Source organism: Aspergillus versicolor (assembly GCF_001890125.1).
Source record: "Aspergillus versicolor CBS 583.65 unplaced genomic scaffold ASPVEscaffold_11, whole genome shotgun sequence".
In the NCBI taxonomy this organism is placed as follows: domain Eukaryota; kingdom Fungi; phylum Ascomycota; class Eurotiomycetes; order Eurotiales; family Aspergillaceae; genus Aspergillus; species Aspergillus versicolor.
This window is the reverse complement of record NW_024467534.1, coordinates 366074-377688: the sequence shown is the minus strand read 5'-3', so window position 1 is coordinate 377688 and position 11615 is coordinate 366074. Positions and strand designations below refer to the sequence as shown.

At 52.5% G+C, this 11615-nt stretch overlaps 5 protein-coding genes across 5 annotated transcripts; 2 read left to right on the top strand and 3 right to left on the bottom strand.

The window, feature by feature from the left end:
• Positions 1-115: 115 nt before the first annotated feature.
• On the top strand, positions 116-2399 carry ASPVEDRAFT_200629 (uncharacterized protein; the record flags this gene model as incomplete). The annotated part of the gene is made up of 7 exons (XM_040809323.1): positions 116-803; positions 856-998; positions 1049-1499; positions 1554-1795; positions 1844-2072; positions 2150-2242; positions 2286-2399. Coding segments are annotated over exons 1-7 (1686 nt in total), but the record flags the coding sequence as incomplete, so codon positions are not given.
• A 366-nt stretch (positions 2400-2765) lies between these two features.
• On the bottom strand, positions 2766-3869 carry ASPVEDRAFT_330012 (uncharacterized protein). The gene is made up of 3 exons (XM_040810672.1): positions 3853-3869; positions 3083-3785; positions 2766-3009 (listed from the first exon to the last, which is right to left on the bottom strand). The coding sequence occupies exons 2-3, from the start codon at positions 3617-3619 to the stop codon at positions 2998-3000; spliced, it is 549 nt and encodes a 182-aa protein (XP_040672356.1). The 5' UTR covers positions 3620-3785; positions 3853-3869; the 3' UTR covers positions 2766-2997.
• Positions 3574-6052, bottom strand: ASPVEDRAFT_45952 (mediator of RNA polymerase II transcription subunit 17). Its single transcript, XM_040813429.1, has 3 exons — positions 5748-6052; positions 5313-5698; positions 3574-5266 (listed from the first exon to the last, which is right to left on the bottom strand). Exons 1-3 carry the CDS (start codon positions 6017-6019, stop codon positions 4053-4055), a joined length of 1872 nt encoding a protein of 623 aa, XP_040672355.1. The 5' UTR covers positions 6020-6052; the 3' UTR covers positions 3574-4052.
• Positions 6053-6530: 478 nt separating this feature from the next.
• ASPVEDRAFT_45950 (ATP-dependent 6-phosphofructokinase) lies at positions 6531-9873 on the top strand. Its single transcript, XM_040813428.1, has 4 exons — positions 6531-6690; positions 6747-7749; positions 7804-8265; positions 8316-9873. The coding sequence occupies exons 2-4, from the start codon at positions 7003-7005 to the stop codon at positions 9495-9497; spliced, it is 2391 nt and encodes a 796-aa protein (XP_040672354.1). The 5' UTR covers positions 6531-6690; positions 6747-7002; the 3' UTR covers positions 9498-9873.
• isn1 (IMP 5'-nucleotidase ISN1) lies at positions 9607-11488 on the bottom strand. Its single transcript, XM_040813427.1, has 8 exons — positions 11371-11488; positions 11316-11326; positions 11243-11263; positions 11181-11195; positions 10983-11131; positions 10145-10939; positions 9920-10059; positions 9607-9872 (listed from the first exon to the last, which is right to left on the bottom strand). Exons 5-8 carry the CDS (start codon positions 11008-11010, stop codon positions 9777-9779), a joined length of 1059 nt encoding a protein of 352 aa, XP_040672353.1. The 5' UTR covers positions 11011-11131; positions 11181-11195; positions 11243-11263; positions 11316-11326; positions 11371-11488; the 3' UTR covers positions 9607-9776.
• Positions 11489-11615: the final 127 nt, after the last annotated feature.

The following is an 11615-nucleotide window of genomic DNA, read 5'->3' as shown; positions in this document are numbered from 1 at the left end:
TGGTGCTAATTTGGGGGCTAAATGTAACCTCCTAGATACACCCCTCCGGGATCATATTATGTTGGCCATTGCTGCACTTCTCATTGGACTTAGGGCAAATTCGACGGAGGCCTGGGAGGAGCACACCGTACATCCGTGTCCGAAAAGGCGAGACAATCCTCGCACTTGAATAAGAAGTGGCGTTTTAATGTCAATTTCGCTTCCAGGCACTGCCCACCTCCCGCGGACAAACTCAGACAATGTTGTGTATGAAGATGTTGTAGAGAGCTACTTCCTGGAACAGTTTTCAGTCCATATAAGATGTACCAGTCCCACGCACGTTCAGTCTGTCTCTTCAGTCCAGTCAAAACATACCAACACTGTTCTGGTCTTGAGTCATTTCAAACAGGATGAGTGACGTTTGCAAGTACATTCAAGTCGAGGCTGATGACGGCTGTTGGGCACTGGCTGACCGCTGTGGCATCTCCGAGGATGACCTTGCCAAGTATAACCCTGGGAATGGCTTCTGTGATAACCTCATCCTTGATCAGTATGTCTGCTGCTCGGAGGGAGATCTTCCAGACTTTTCCCCTAAACCTGATGACGATGGCAACTGCTATGTTTATGTCGTTCAGAAAGACGACAACTGCGCTGATATTGCCAAAGCAAACAAGATCAATGACTGGAAAACGATCGAAGACTGGAACACACTTACATGGGGCTGGATGGGATGCGACTCGCTACCGGAAAAGGCCAAAATCTGTCTGAGTGAGGGCGATCCGCCATTTCCATCCACAGTCGATGACGCTGTTTGCGGTCCTCAGGTTTGTCCTCATGATACACGATGTGACAGAAACAGGTACTAACCGCCAACAGAAAAAAGGCACCAAAAAGCCAGACAAAGGCAATGCTTGGGACTGGGCGGACCTGAACCCATGTCCCCTCAACGCCTGCTGCGATGTCTGGGGTCAATGCGGCATCACACCGGAATTCTGCACCAATTCCACGATGGACGGCGGGTGAGAATCCCCTCTTTAGTAGAATTCCAGACCCAGCTAACACATCACAGAGCACCAGGCACGGCCAAGAATGGCACCAACGGCTGTATCTCCAACTGTGGCACCGATGTCAAGAGCACACCCACCCACCCCGGCAGGCCGATGCGAATCGGCTACTTCGAGGCGTGGAATCTTGACCGGCCCTGTGCCAATATGGACATCTCCAAAATGACAGATGGTGACATATATACACATGTCCATTGGGCCTTTGGCAACATCACAGAGAGCTGGGAGGTGGACGTCAGCGGTCTACAGGAACAGTTTGACGGGCTGAAGGAGCTCAAGGATATCCAGAAAATCCTAAGCTTTGGTGGCTGGGGGTTCTCAACTGAACCCTATACGCACAATATCTTCCGGGAGGGCGTCAAGGACGGCAATCGACAGGTTCTGGCTGCCAATGTTGCCAAGTTTATTAATGATAATGACCTGGACGGGGTGGACTTTGACTGGGAATATCCTGGCGTAAGCTCTTCACTGCAGATCCAGTGGTTTAGATTTGGCTGATCCTCTTCCTAGGCGCAAGATATTCCAGGCATTGAACCAGACAGCCTTGACTCGGGCAAGAACTATGCCGCATTCCTGAAACTTGTTCGGGAGGCATTGGATGAAGACAGGACGATGTCAATGGCTCTGCCGGCGTCTTACTGGTACCTTAAGGGCTTCGATCCACTGACCCAGTATGACGAATACATGGATTATTATGTTTATATGACATACGATCTTCACGGCCAGTGGGACTGGAACAACACCTTTGTCAAGTAAGATCTCGTCCCGTCAACATCTGTTTCGGCTAACCCATACTGCAGCCCTGGTTGTCCGCTCGGAGACTGCCTCCGCAGCCATGTAAACAAGACCGAGACAGAGTACGCCCTGTCGATGGTGACCAAGGCTGGACTCCCATCCATCAAAATTGTCCCTGGTCTTGCCCTCTACGGGCGCAGCTTTGAGATGGTCGATCCGGACTGCAAGGGACCCGAGTGCAAATTTACCGGGAAGGAATCTGGCGCCACCAAAGGTTCCTGTACCGATACGTACGTCTGCTCCAGCTATAAAGATACATCTTAGTCCATCTAACAGAGGCTTGCAGTGGCGGATACATTTCGAACATTGAGATTTACAGCTTGATCAGCCAAGCCTCCAGCATCGACGAGGAAGACCCTATCAACATTGAGGAGTACGAGGACGAAGGCGATATCCTAGTACGTGTTATGCCAGTCCTCTAACTGACGGGTCTAACGGGAATTGCAGATCTACAACAACAACCAGTGGGTATCCTGGCTCAAGCCCGAAAGTTACAGTGCCCGCCAGCAATGGTACGACGAGTTGCACTTCGGCGGCAGCGTGGACTGGGCCAGCGATCTCAACAGGACATATAGCAACAACGGCACAGGCGACCTGGAGGACACAGGTGACGGTTGGGAGAACCTTGAGCCCTGCCCATCTATTGTCTTCCCATACCTCGAAGGGCTCCAGACAGCCCTTGACAGCGGTGCCATCCCTAACTACTGCATCGCGGAGATGACCCTGGACACCCTTATCTGGATGCTTGACAGGGCATACGGAAACTATACCGATGTGAATAACGGCTACGACGAGATGTTCGACTACTACGTCAAGTACATCGAGAAGATCGTCCCCGCCGTGCTGAACAACGCCTTCATGCTCAACATGAGCACCACAGGTGAGAATGCCCTGGTCCCCGATGACGGCTATGGGATGCAATACTTCGACTGCCGATTCCCTGAACAAGACGACTGGGTCTCCTGCGCCGAGTGGGACGATAATATCGACCCGCTCTACCGATACCTCGACGCCACTGATCTCAAGCTCCGCGATGAAGATGGCTTCGACAAGGCCCTCGCCACTGCTGGTCTTATGCGCGACTGGATCGACTTCGGCGAGTGGTCCATCACGCGTCGCAATCTTGCTGTTCGGCCGCCGGCGTCAAACACCCTCAGCTTCACGGGTTGGCCTATAAGGAATGAGTCCATGGTCGTTAGTAACCCCAAGGATATTGTTACCAAGGGGCTACCGGATATTCCAACCTTGAGGGCCGAGATGCAGGCGACCAGAATGGAGATCATGGGCGGGCTCTGGATTGGTGGTGATCCAGATGCTGCTGCCGTGGCGTATACGCCTGCTGTGCTGATGCTGGAGCAGGGAGTTGACAGCATGAAGCAGGCCAAGGAGCTCGGTGAGAAGGAGGAAGAGGAGGAGGAGGAGGAGGAGCGGAAGCGTATGGAGAATATCATCTTGCTTGTTATAGGGGTCGTGTTGATGTTTGTCCCGGTGGTTGGCACTGAGGTGGCAGCTGGACTGGGCTTTGCCAACGTGGCTAGGGTCATTGCCATCGCGGGGGAACTGGGCAATGCGGCCCTGGCTACGTATGAAACCGTCAATGACCCCGCGGCGGCGGTTGTTAATATGCTGGGCATGTTGTTCGGGGCAGGCAATATTGCAAAGGTGTCACGCGATGCAAAGGGTCTTACCAAGGTGGCGGACTGGAGGAGAAGTATGAAGACAGGAGAGATCTCCTCCATGGGCAAGATCTTCCAGGACGGCGATAGCAAGGTGCAGGCCATCGTTGGGAAGATGTGCAAGGCGTGATCCTGGAATGAGTTGATCTAATTGAATCTTGTTGTATTGTTCTCGAGTCGCGGCCACACATATACCGGAGCCATGGTATTAGGGACCAAGTACATTCATATATCGAGTAGGCAAATAGACCACTGTGCTTAGAGAATGTACCTACATAAAAAAAAGAAGCCATTAGTATACGAACTCACATTATATGTGGTAGATGGCTGTTAAGTACGATGGCCCAGGTAAATGGAAAAATAGGACAGGAACACGGGGAGCCGTGATATCAATGGACTCATGAGGGTATCAATTGGTAGACGTCTATTAAAAGCAAATATCTAGCTCCCGGTGCAGCCATTTTCGTCGAGATAATCCAAGCAAACTCCTTGCTGAAACCGATGTAGAGTCGTCAGTCATTATGAGATGTTTAGCTTATCACCACGAAGACAACTGGGACGCATGGGAAACAAATTCGGCCAAGCTTTGCCTCGATTCGCCAGGCCAAGTCTCCGACATTTTCGGTGGCTTGCTGCCATATCCTTCGCCCAGGCCTAAAAAGTGTGCTTTAATGGAGAGCTCCTCTCGAGACAGGCTGACAATCATCTTTCTCCTGTCATCAGTGGGGTCCCGGAGCTGCCCATGGTGGGGGAACAAAGTTTCCCAAGATATATCGCCAGTGCCCTGCTTATCCGACTTTTGAGCAATAGCGGACACGATATCCAGCAGGCAATAATGTGTAATCATTGAAGAAACTTCATCCTGTAGCGCAACACGGCCAGGAGATAGCACATCAGGAAACGGCGGATGTTTGAATGAGATGTCATAAAAGGTACCAACGGGCGGGATAACGGGGCTAGTCCGAAGCCGAACCTGGAACGAGCTCTGCGTATCAACCAGCGTTCCCGAAAAAGTTGACTCAAACGGTGCCAGGAACACCCTCGCCAATGCTTCAACTTTTGGAACTTGGATGCTAGGCCGCAACGCGCCGATCGACGAGAACTGGGCGGCGTGGAATTCACACTTAATGCCGGCTGATTCAAGTACATTGCGTATATCTTCCATGAATGACTCCAGCCATGCTAGGTGGGATTTGTGTTGTAGGTAGGCCATAATTGGTCGGAGGATGTGATATTCAGGAACAGGGCGGCGCTTAGGCGTCGACGGAGGTGGGGGTTGGGTCCTTCGCCAAAGATTTTGGCGATGTGCGTAGGCCAGGAGAATGCGAATGGAGTGCGCAACTGCATCTGCAAAGATATCTTGCTCGCCAGAAGCAGCCACCTCCGGGTCATGGTCCTGATCCCAGTCAACTAGGTCCAGCAATATCTCTTGCTCCCCAGATACAGGAACCTCCACCAGGTTCTGTCGGGTTGTTACTCCTTGGTTGCCTAATATTCTTGCTTCGCGCATCATTTCGTAAAAAAGCTCCTCCTCGAATACTGTATCGCGGGCTTGTAAGATGCGGCTTTCAATCGACTCGGCGACCTCTGGCGGTCGGCACACTTTCGAGCAGCCAACGATGCGACTACCGTGTTTCACCCTAACGCGTACTCCTTTCGCCTTTGCAGGTACCAATCCCTTGTCCAAAAACAAGCTTCCGTCGTCAGTCCTTCGTAGCGCGGCGAGCCCTCGGTCGCGGAAAATAGGCGTAGCTGCCATTGTCAGTGGGGATCCGGCGCGTAAAAGGAGTAATCTTACCCTCCATGAATCCATATTGTACCCCAAGAGCTTGCCCCTCCCTGGGAAGCCTGCTGATCTTCCATCCCTTCTCTTTCACGGCTAAGACCTCATTCCAAAACTTTGTCTCCGAGTTGACCTCTGTTTCCAGTCTCGAGCCGGCGTTCAAAAGTTTGTTTGCAGCGGAGCTGAAGTTCTGTAACCGCCATCCTCTTGATACCGATTTTATGTCTTTGAGGGTAGAATCTGGTCTCGGGGGTGGGTTGACGACTTCGGCGCTCAGAGTTCCAAGCGGTATGGCGCCCTTTAAGAACTGCGACATGGACATCTCAGCCTGGCGGGCATTATGTTTGGAAAGCAACAGAGAGATGAAATCCAAGGCAAAGGCGGTTTCCATGTGAGCCTGTCTACGAAGCATAAGCATGTCACCGCGATTGAGGCGAACGCGCAGCTTACAGAGCAAAATTGATAATCTCAGCACGGCGTTTGTACAGCTGGTCCTTCTGCTCTGACGCATCCAGATCTATTGCATCCTTGTCGCCAACATCGTCCTCTTCCCATGGATCCTTGTTTTTATCCTCCTCGATCCTCTCCCGTAGCTTCGTCTCGTTGAGCTCGCGGAAGGACCCCCATTGCGCGTTGATCTGGGCGATATCGCGCGGCAATGAATCCGGACGCTCGCGTTTTTCGATGATAGGGCGAAGTGGGAGGCTGAAGGAGTCTGACATGATGCGAGATGAGCCACTCTGCACCGAGTGGCCCCATGAATCAAGTGATGAATTGGAAGGGATCGGGTGAGCCGCCGATAGCTGGAGCTTGGACCACAATTGAGTCACGTGTCATATTCCACGTGATCACTACTTCGGGTTTCCATTCAAAATCAACTTACGCATGTCGTTTGTTCCAGAGAGACTGGGTTTGAGGACAATGTTAGATTTACGAGGCTGTGCTGAGATAATTTACCGAGAAAAGGTTTGACCACGAGTGCGGGAGCTATAGCACAGTCGTGTTTATTGTTGGATATATATTTCTGAGCGCCCGGGGGGGGGGGCTTCGGGAACCCCCGCACCAATTTACGAATAGATCCTGCGCCCCAAGCCCACCTTATTCGCAGTATTGAATGTAATGTATCTATCATGCCATTTATCCTGCAGCCCTTGTTATCCTTGTTATGTTATTCTGCGTGTTGCCAGCCAATCAACGCGTCACATGGGCGCGCAAGCCCTGCCCTAGACATATCGCACGTGACAGCCCACACGCTAAACCGCAACGGGAGCATGGAGCCACCTCCCTTCGGGCTGGTGACATCAGCAGATCTTCTTCCCTTGCGGCGATCAACTGTATACAGTGCAGTCTTCCGATCCTTCTTGCATGAATAAAAGGGCGGGACTCGGATCCGGTTGGGAGAGCACTTCAGATTAATGACCCTGGTCGTATGCTAATATCTGATACCAGAAAATTTAGGCTCGAGAACGCCCCGCGGCTGTTACTCCCTTTACTGTGACAGGCAGTGTGACGTACCTTACCCGCAGCCCGCTTTTTCTCACCGGAACCCCCCACCACGCACCGAGTTGTGTCTTCATCAACTCACTCTTTCGTCACTGCTCGTTCTTTTCTCATTTATCTAACCTGTAGCTGCATTGCTTCGAGCTCTCTCGACTGAGCTGCCACATTTCGACCTGGAGATCAATTTGTCGCAGTTGCCGTCGTGATGGCTCCAACAACACTTACTTCGCAAGCCCCTCCTCCCAAGCGCCGCCGCATCGGTGTCTTGACCTCCGGAGGAGATGCCCCCGGTATGAACGGCGCTGTGCGTGCCGTCGTCCGTATGGCGATTCACTCCGACTGCGAAGCCTATGCCGTGTACGAAGGATATGAAGGTCTGGTCAATGGCGGGGACATGATCAAGCAATTACACTGGGAAGATGTTCGGGGATGGCTTTCCCAAGGTGGTACTTTGATCGGCTCCGCTCGTTGCATGACTTTCCGCGAAAGGCCTGGCCGACTGCAAGCTGCCAAGAACATGGTCCTGCGTGGAATTGACGCATTGGTTGTTTGCGGTGGTGACGGTAGTTTGACTGGTGCCGATGTCTTCCGCTCCGAATGGCCTGGCCTGCTGGAGGAATTGGTGAAGAAGGGAGAGTTGACCGCGGAGCAGGTCAAGCCTTACACAGTATTGAACATTGTCGGCCTTGTGGGATCAATTGACAACGACATGTCCGGGACAGATGCTACAATTGGTTGCTACTCGTCATTAACTCGTATCTGTAACGCTGTTGACGATGTTTTCGACACTGCCTTTTCTCACCAGCGAGGATTCGTTATTGAAGTCATGGGCCGGCACTGTGGTTGGCTTGCCCTGATGGCTGCCATTGCCACGGGCGCGGACTGGCTGTTCATTCCCGAGATGCCTCCCAAAGATGGTTGGGAGGATTCCATGTGCGAGAACATTACCAAGGTAGGACATTTGACAACAACTTAGCGTTTGAGAGCTAACGCTTCTTCTTGACAGAACCGTAGTGAGCGCGGAAAGCGCAGAACAATCGTCATCATCGCCGAAGGAGCGCACGATGAAAGCCTCAACAAGATCACAAGCGACAAGGTTAAAGATATCCTTACTGATCGCCTTGGGCTGGACACCCGCACAACAGTTCTTGGACATACCCAACGAGGAGGATCTGCCTGCGCCTACGATCGCTGGTTGTCGACCTTGCAAGGAGTGGAGGCCGTGCGGGCTGTTTTGGACATGACGCCGGAATCTCCTTCTCCAGTCATCACAATTCGCGAGAACAAGATCATGCGTACGCCATTGATGGATGCCGTCAAAGAGACGCAGGCTGTTGCAGCGCGTATCAAAGAACGAGACTTCGTAGGCGCGATGGAATTACGCGACCCCGAATTCAAAGAATACCACTATGCTTATAAAAACACGGCGACACCTGATCACCCGAAACTTGCCCTTCCCGAAGGAAAGGTAGGAGAAGCCCGCTCTTTAATCAAACAACCTGGCTAATGTATAAATAGAGAATGCGAATTGCCATCGTCCATGTTGGTGCCCCTGCAGGAGGCATGAACCAGGCTTCGCGTGCTGCCGTGGCATACTGTCTAAACCGCGGCCACACACCGATCGCCATTCACAACGGATTCCCCGGCCTGATCCGGCATCACGCAGATAAGCCTGTAGGCTCAGTGCGCGAGGTCAGATGGGTTGAGACAGACCCCTGGGTAAATGAGGGTGGTTCAGACATTGGCACAAACCGTGGCCTCCCGTCAGAAGACATCGAGACCACCGCCCAATGCTTTGAAGCAAACAAGTTCGACGCGCTATTCGTCGTCGGTGGGTTCGAAGCCTTTACAGCCGTCTCCCAGCTCCGCCAGGCGCGTGAGAAGTACGACGCCTTCAAGATCCCCATGGTCGTTCTGCCGGCCACCATCTCCAACAACGTCCCAGGCACAGAATACTCGCTCGGAAGCGACACATGTCTGAACGCTTTGATAGACTTCTGCGACTGCATCCGGCAATCAGCCTCGTCGTCGCGCCGTCGTGTCTTCGTCATCGAAACCCAGGGCGGTAAGTCCGGTTACATCGCCACAACAGCCGGTCTCGCCGTCGGTGCCGTTGCAGTATACATCCCGGAAGAAGGAATCGACATCAAGATGCTCGCCCGCGACATCGATTTCCTCCGCGACAACTTCGCCCGCGACAAGGGCGCCAACCGCGCTGGAAAAATCATCATGCGCAACGAGTCCGCTTCCTCCACATACACCACGCAGGTCATCGCAGACATGATCAAGGAAGAGGCCAAGGGCCGTTTCGAATCTCGCGCTGCCGTCCCCGGGCACTTCCAACAGGGTGGCAAGCCCTCGCCCATGGACCGCATCCGCGCGCTGCGCATGGCCATCAAATGTCTGATGCACTTAGAAAGCTACTCCGAAAAGACCAAGGACGAAATCGCCGCAGACGAGATGTCCGCCACCGTCATCGGAATCAAGGGCTCCCAGGTTTTGTTCTCGGTTATGGGCGGCGACGCCGGTCTTGAGAAGAATGAAACGGACTGGGCCCGTCGTCGACCCAAGGCTGAGTTCTGGCTCCAGTTGCAGGATACGGTTAACATCCTGTCTGGGCGCGCAGGTGCAAAGGATACCTGGTCTTGTTATGAGGATGATGATAAGGTCCATGCGCGGTCGCATGTTCCGTCCCCTTGAGGATCAAGTGAAGCGATGTGGATGGGGAAAGATGTAACAGCATGATAGGTTTTGGGATTCATTTTGGACGAAGGTAGCCTTAATCCCCCTTACGAATGATAAACATGTAGTGAATGAATGGATTCAATGTTCTAGACAAATACGAGATATCTACCTAAGCTATGGTGCTATAATTAAGTATACCTATTATACTTTCAAAGGAAAGTTCTCGACACGTTATCAAGTACGGATAGCCATGAATCAAATCATCAAATACGACAAAATCTCCCTGGTGTGAGATTATGGCAGTGATTTCTGGATACTTGCCAGCTCGTCGAGGAGTTGTACCGTTTCAGCTGGGCTGGCGATCCACGCTGTCGTGGAAGCAAGACGGGCCTGCACATGTCAGCATAACATTCCATTATAGATACACATAAACAAACCTTGAAATCATTGGCACCGGCCGACAAGAACTGATCACCGACATGCAGAGTGCGCGCGGGGTCAATACCGCCAAAGTACTGCTGGCAAGCACGCACACCCCATGATTTATCGCCGATATCAACGAAGACGTCGTTTCCACCTGTCGATTGGTATTAGCATACACGCAGATATTGGAACGGGCTTAGACGCCGCTTGGAGATGGAACGGGAGAGAAGGGGAGCAACCGTTGAAAGCACAGAACGGGAGTCGAGTTCCGACCTGGGACCGCTCGACTGTATTCTGCACAACAAGAACAGTCTCCTCGAGTTGTTCGCGGGACAGACGGCCTTTATTCTGTGGGTAGACCCCAACCGCACGATCCTTTCGTAGGACCGAGACTGGGAGACTAAGGTTTGTGACGCAGGCGCGGAGGGACGATTCCGCGATGTTTAACAGCTCGGTGATGTCTTCTTCTTTCCAGGTGGCCATTTCGCCGATGACCCACTGCTCACGCGGGACGTAGATGAGTTTGTGTGGTGAGGATGCGTCGTAACGGAAGAGATAGTTGCTTTCGCCGCCCATGACGATGAGGCCGGAGCGTTGTGAGTCGGTGAGATCTGGGGAGCTGTGCATGACATCGAGAAGACCCTGCAGGCGCTCATAGTATTTGGCTTCCTCCGTGTATCCAGCGGCTGTGACGATTCCAACTTTGATGTCCTGCTGGAGAAGGTGGATGATGCGTGGGATAACGGCGTTATCAGGCGCCATGTTAGTTCCGTCGTCGTATAGAGTGACGTCTCCATCGAAAGTGACGAGTTCTAGGCCCCGGGTGTGAACTAAGCCAAGGATCTGGGCGGAGTTCAGAATCAAACGGACATCGTTGAAAGAGGGAGCGACGAAGCGCCGTCTGCTGATGAAACGCTGTTGGTCTTGGTACTTGAAGGCGTCCTTCAAGTATAGCCTGGTGAAGAACAAGCCAACTGTGGGAACAAGCAGCTTCAGCTTTGACTTTCCGGCAGCACCGCTGAGTTCATGTTCAACTGCTACCGTTAGTAATAGCTTTACAGAGGATAGGTACAAGTACTGTGATCGTCCATAAGACCCTCGACATCTCGGAAGATTTCTGCATAGCGCTGGTGGGTGTCGAGTGCAACCTCTGTGAGCTTTTCGCTGTGCTCTTGGTAGACGGCGGTAGGCTGTGAATGTAGCACAAACGGAACAGCCAGGAGGCCCTGATGGTTTATTAGGATACCGAAGCAGACGGGTTCCACAGAGACGGACCTTAATCCATTCAATCTAGGACCAGGTTAGTAGGAGAGCGAAACCGGCATTGATTCACCTACCAATTGATCTCGACGGTGAGACTGAAGACAAATTAGCAAGAGGTATTTGGTAGAGGTATCCGTACCAACATACCTTGAGGGCATCTGGAAGACGTTAGCAGTGGAAACGAACAGACTCGGGGACGTACATTCAACGCGATAGCGGGTAGTCATGGTGTATTAGAAGTAGTAAGTAATAAAGCTGGGATGTTCGATGATGAAGAAGCGACCCTCCCCTTAAGAGTTGAAGTGAAGTGGACAAGCAAGGGAGAGCAAGAGCAAGAGAGAGCAAGAGATGGATCGACGCTGCAGCTGTCACAACAGAGAGACGCGACGCTCTCTGGTTGGCTGGCCATCCCTGCCTCAGGCATCGCGGGGAGAGCTTATCAGCTGA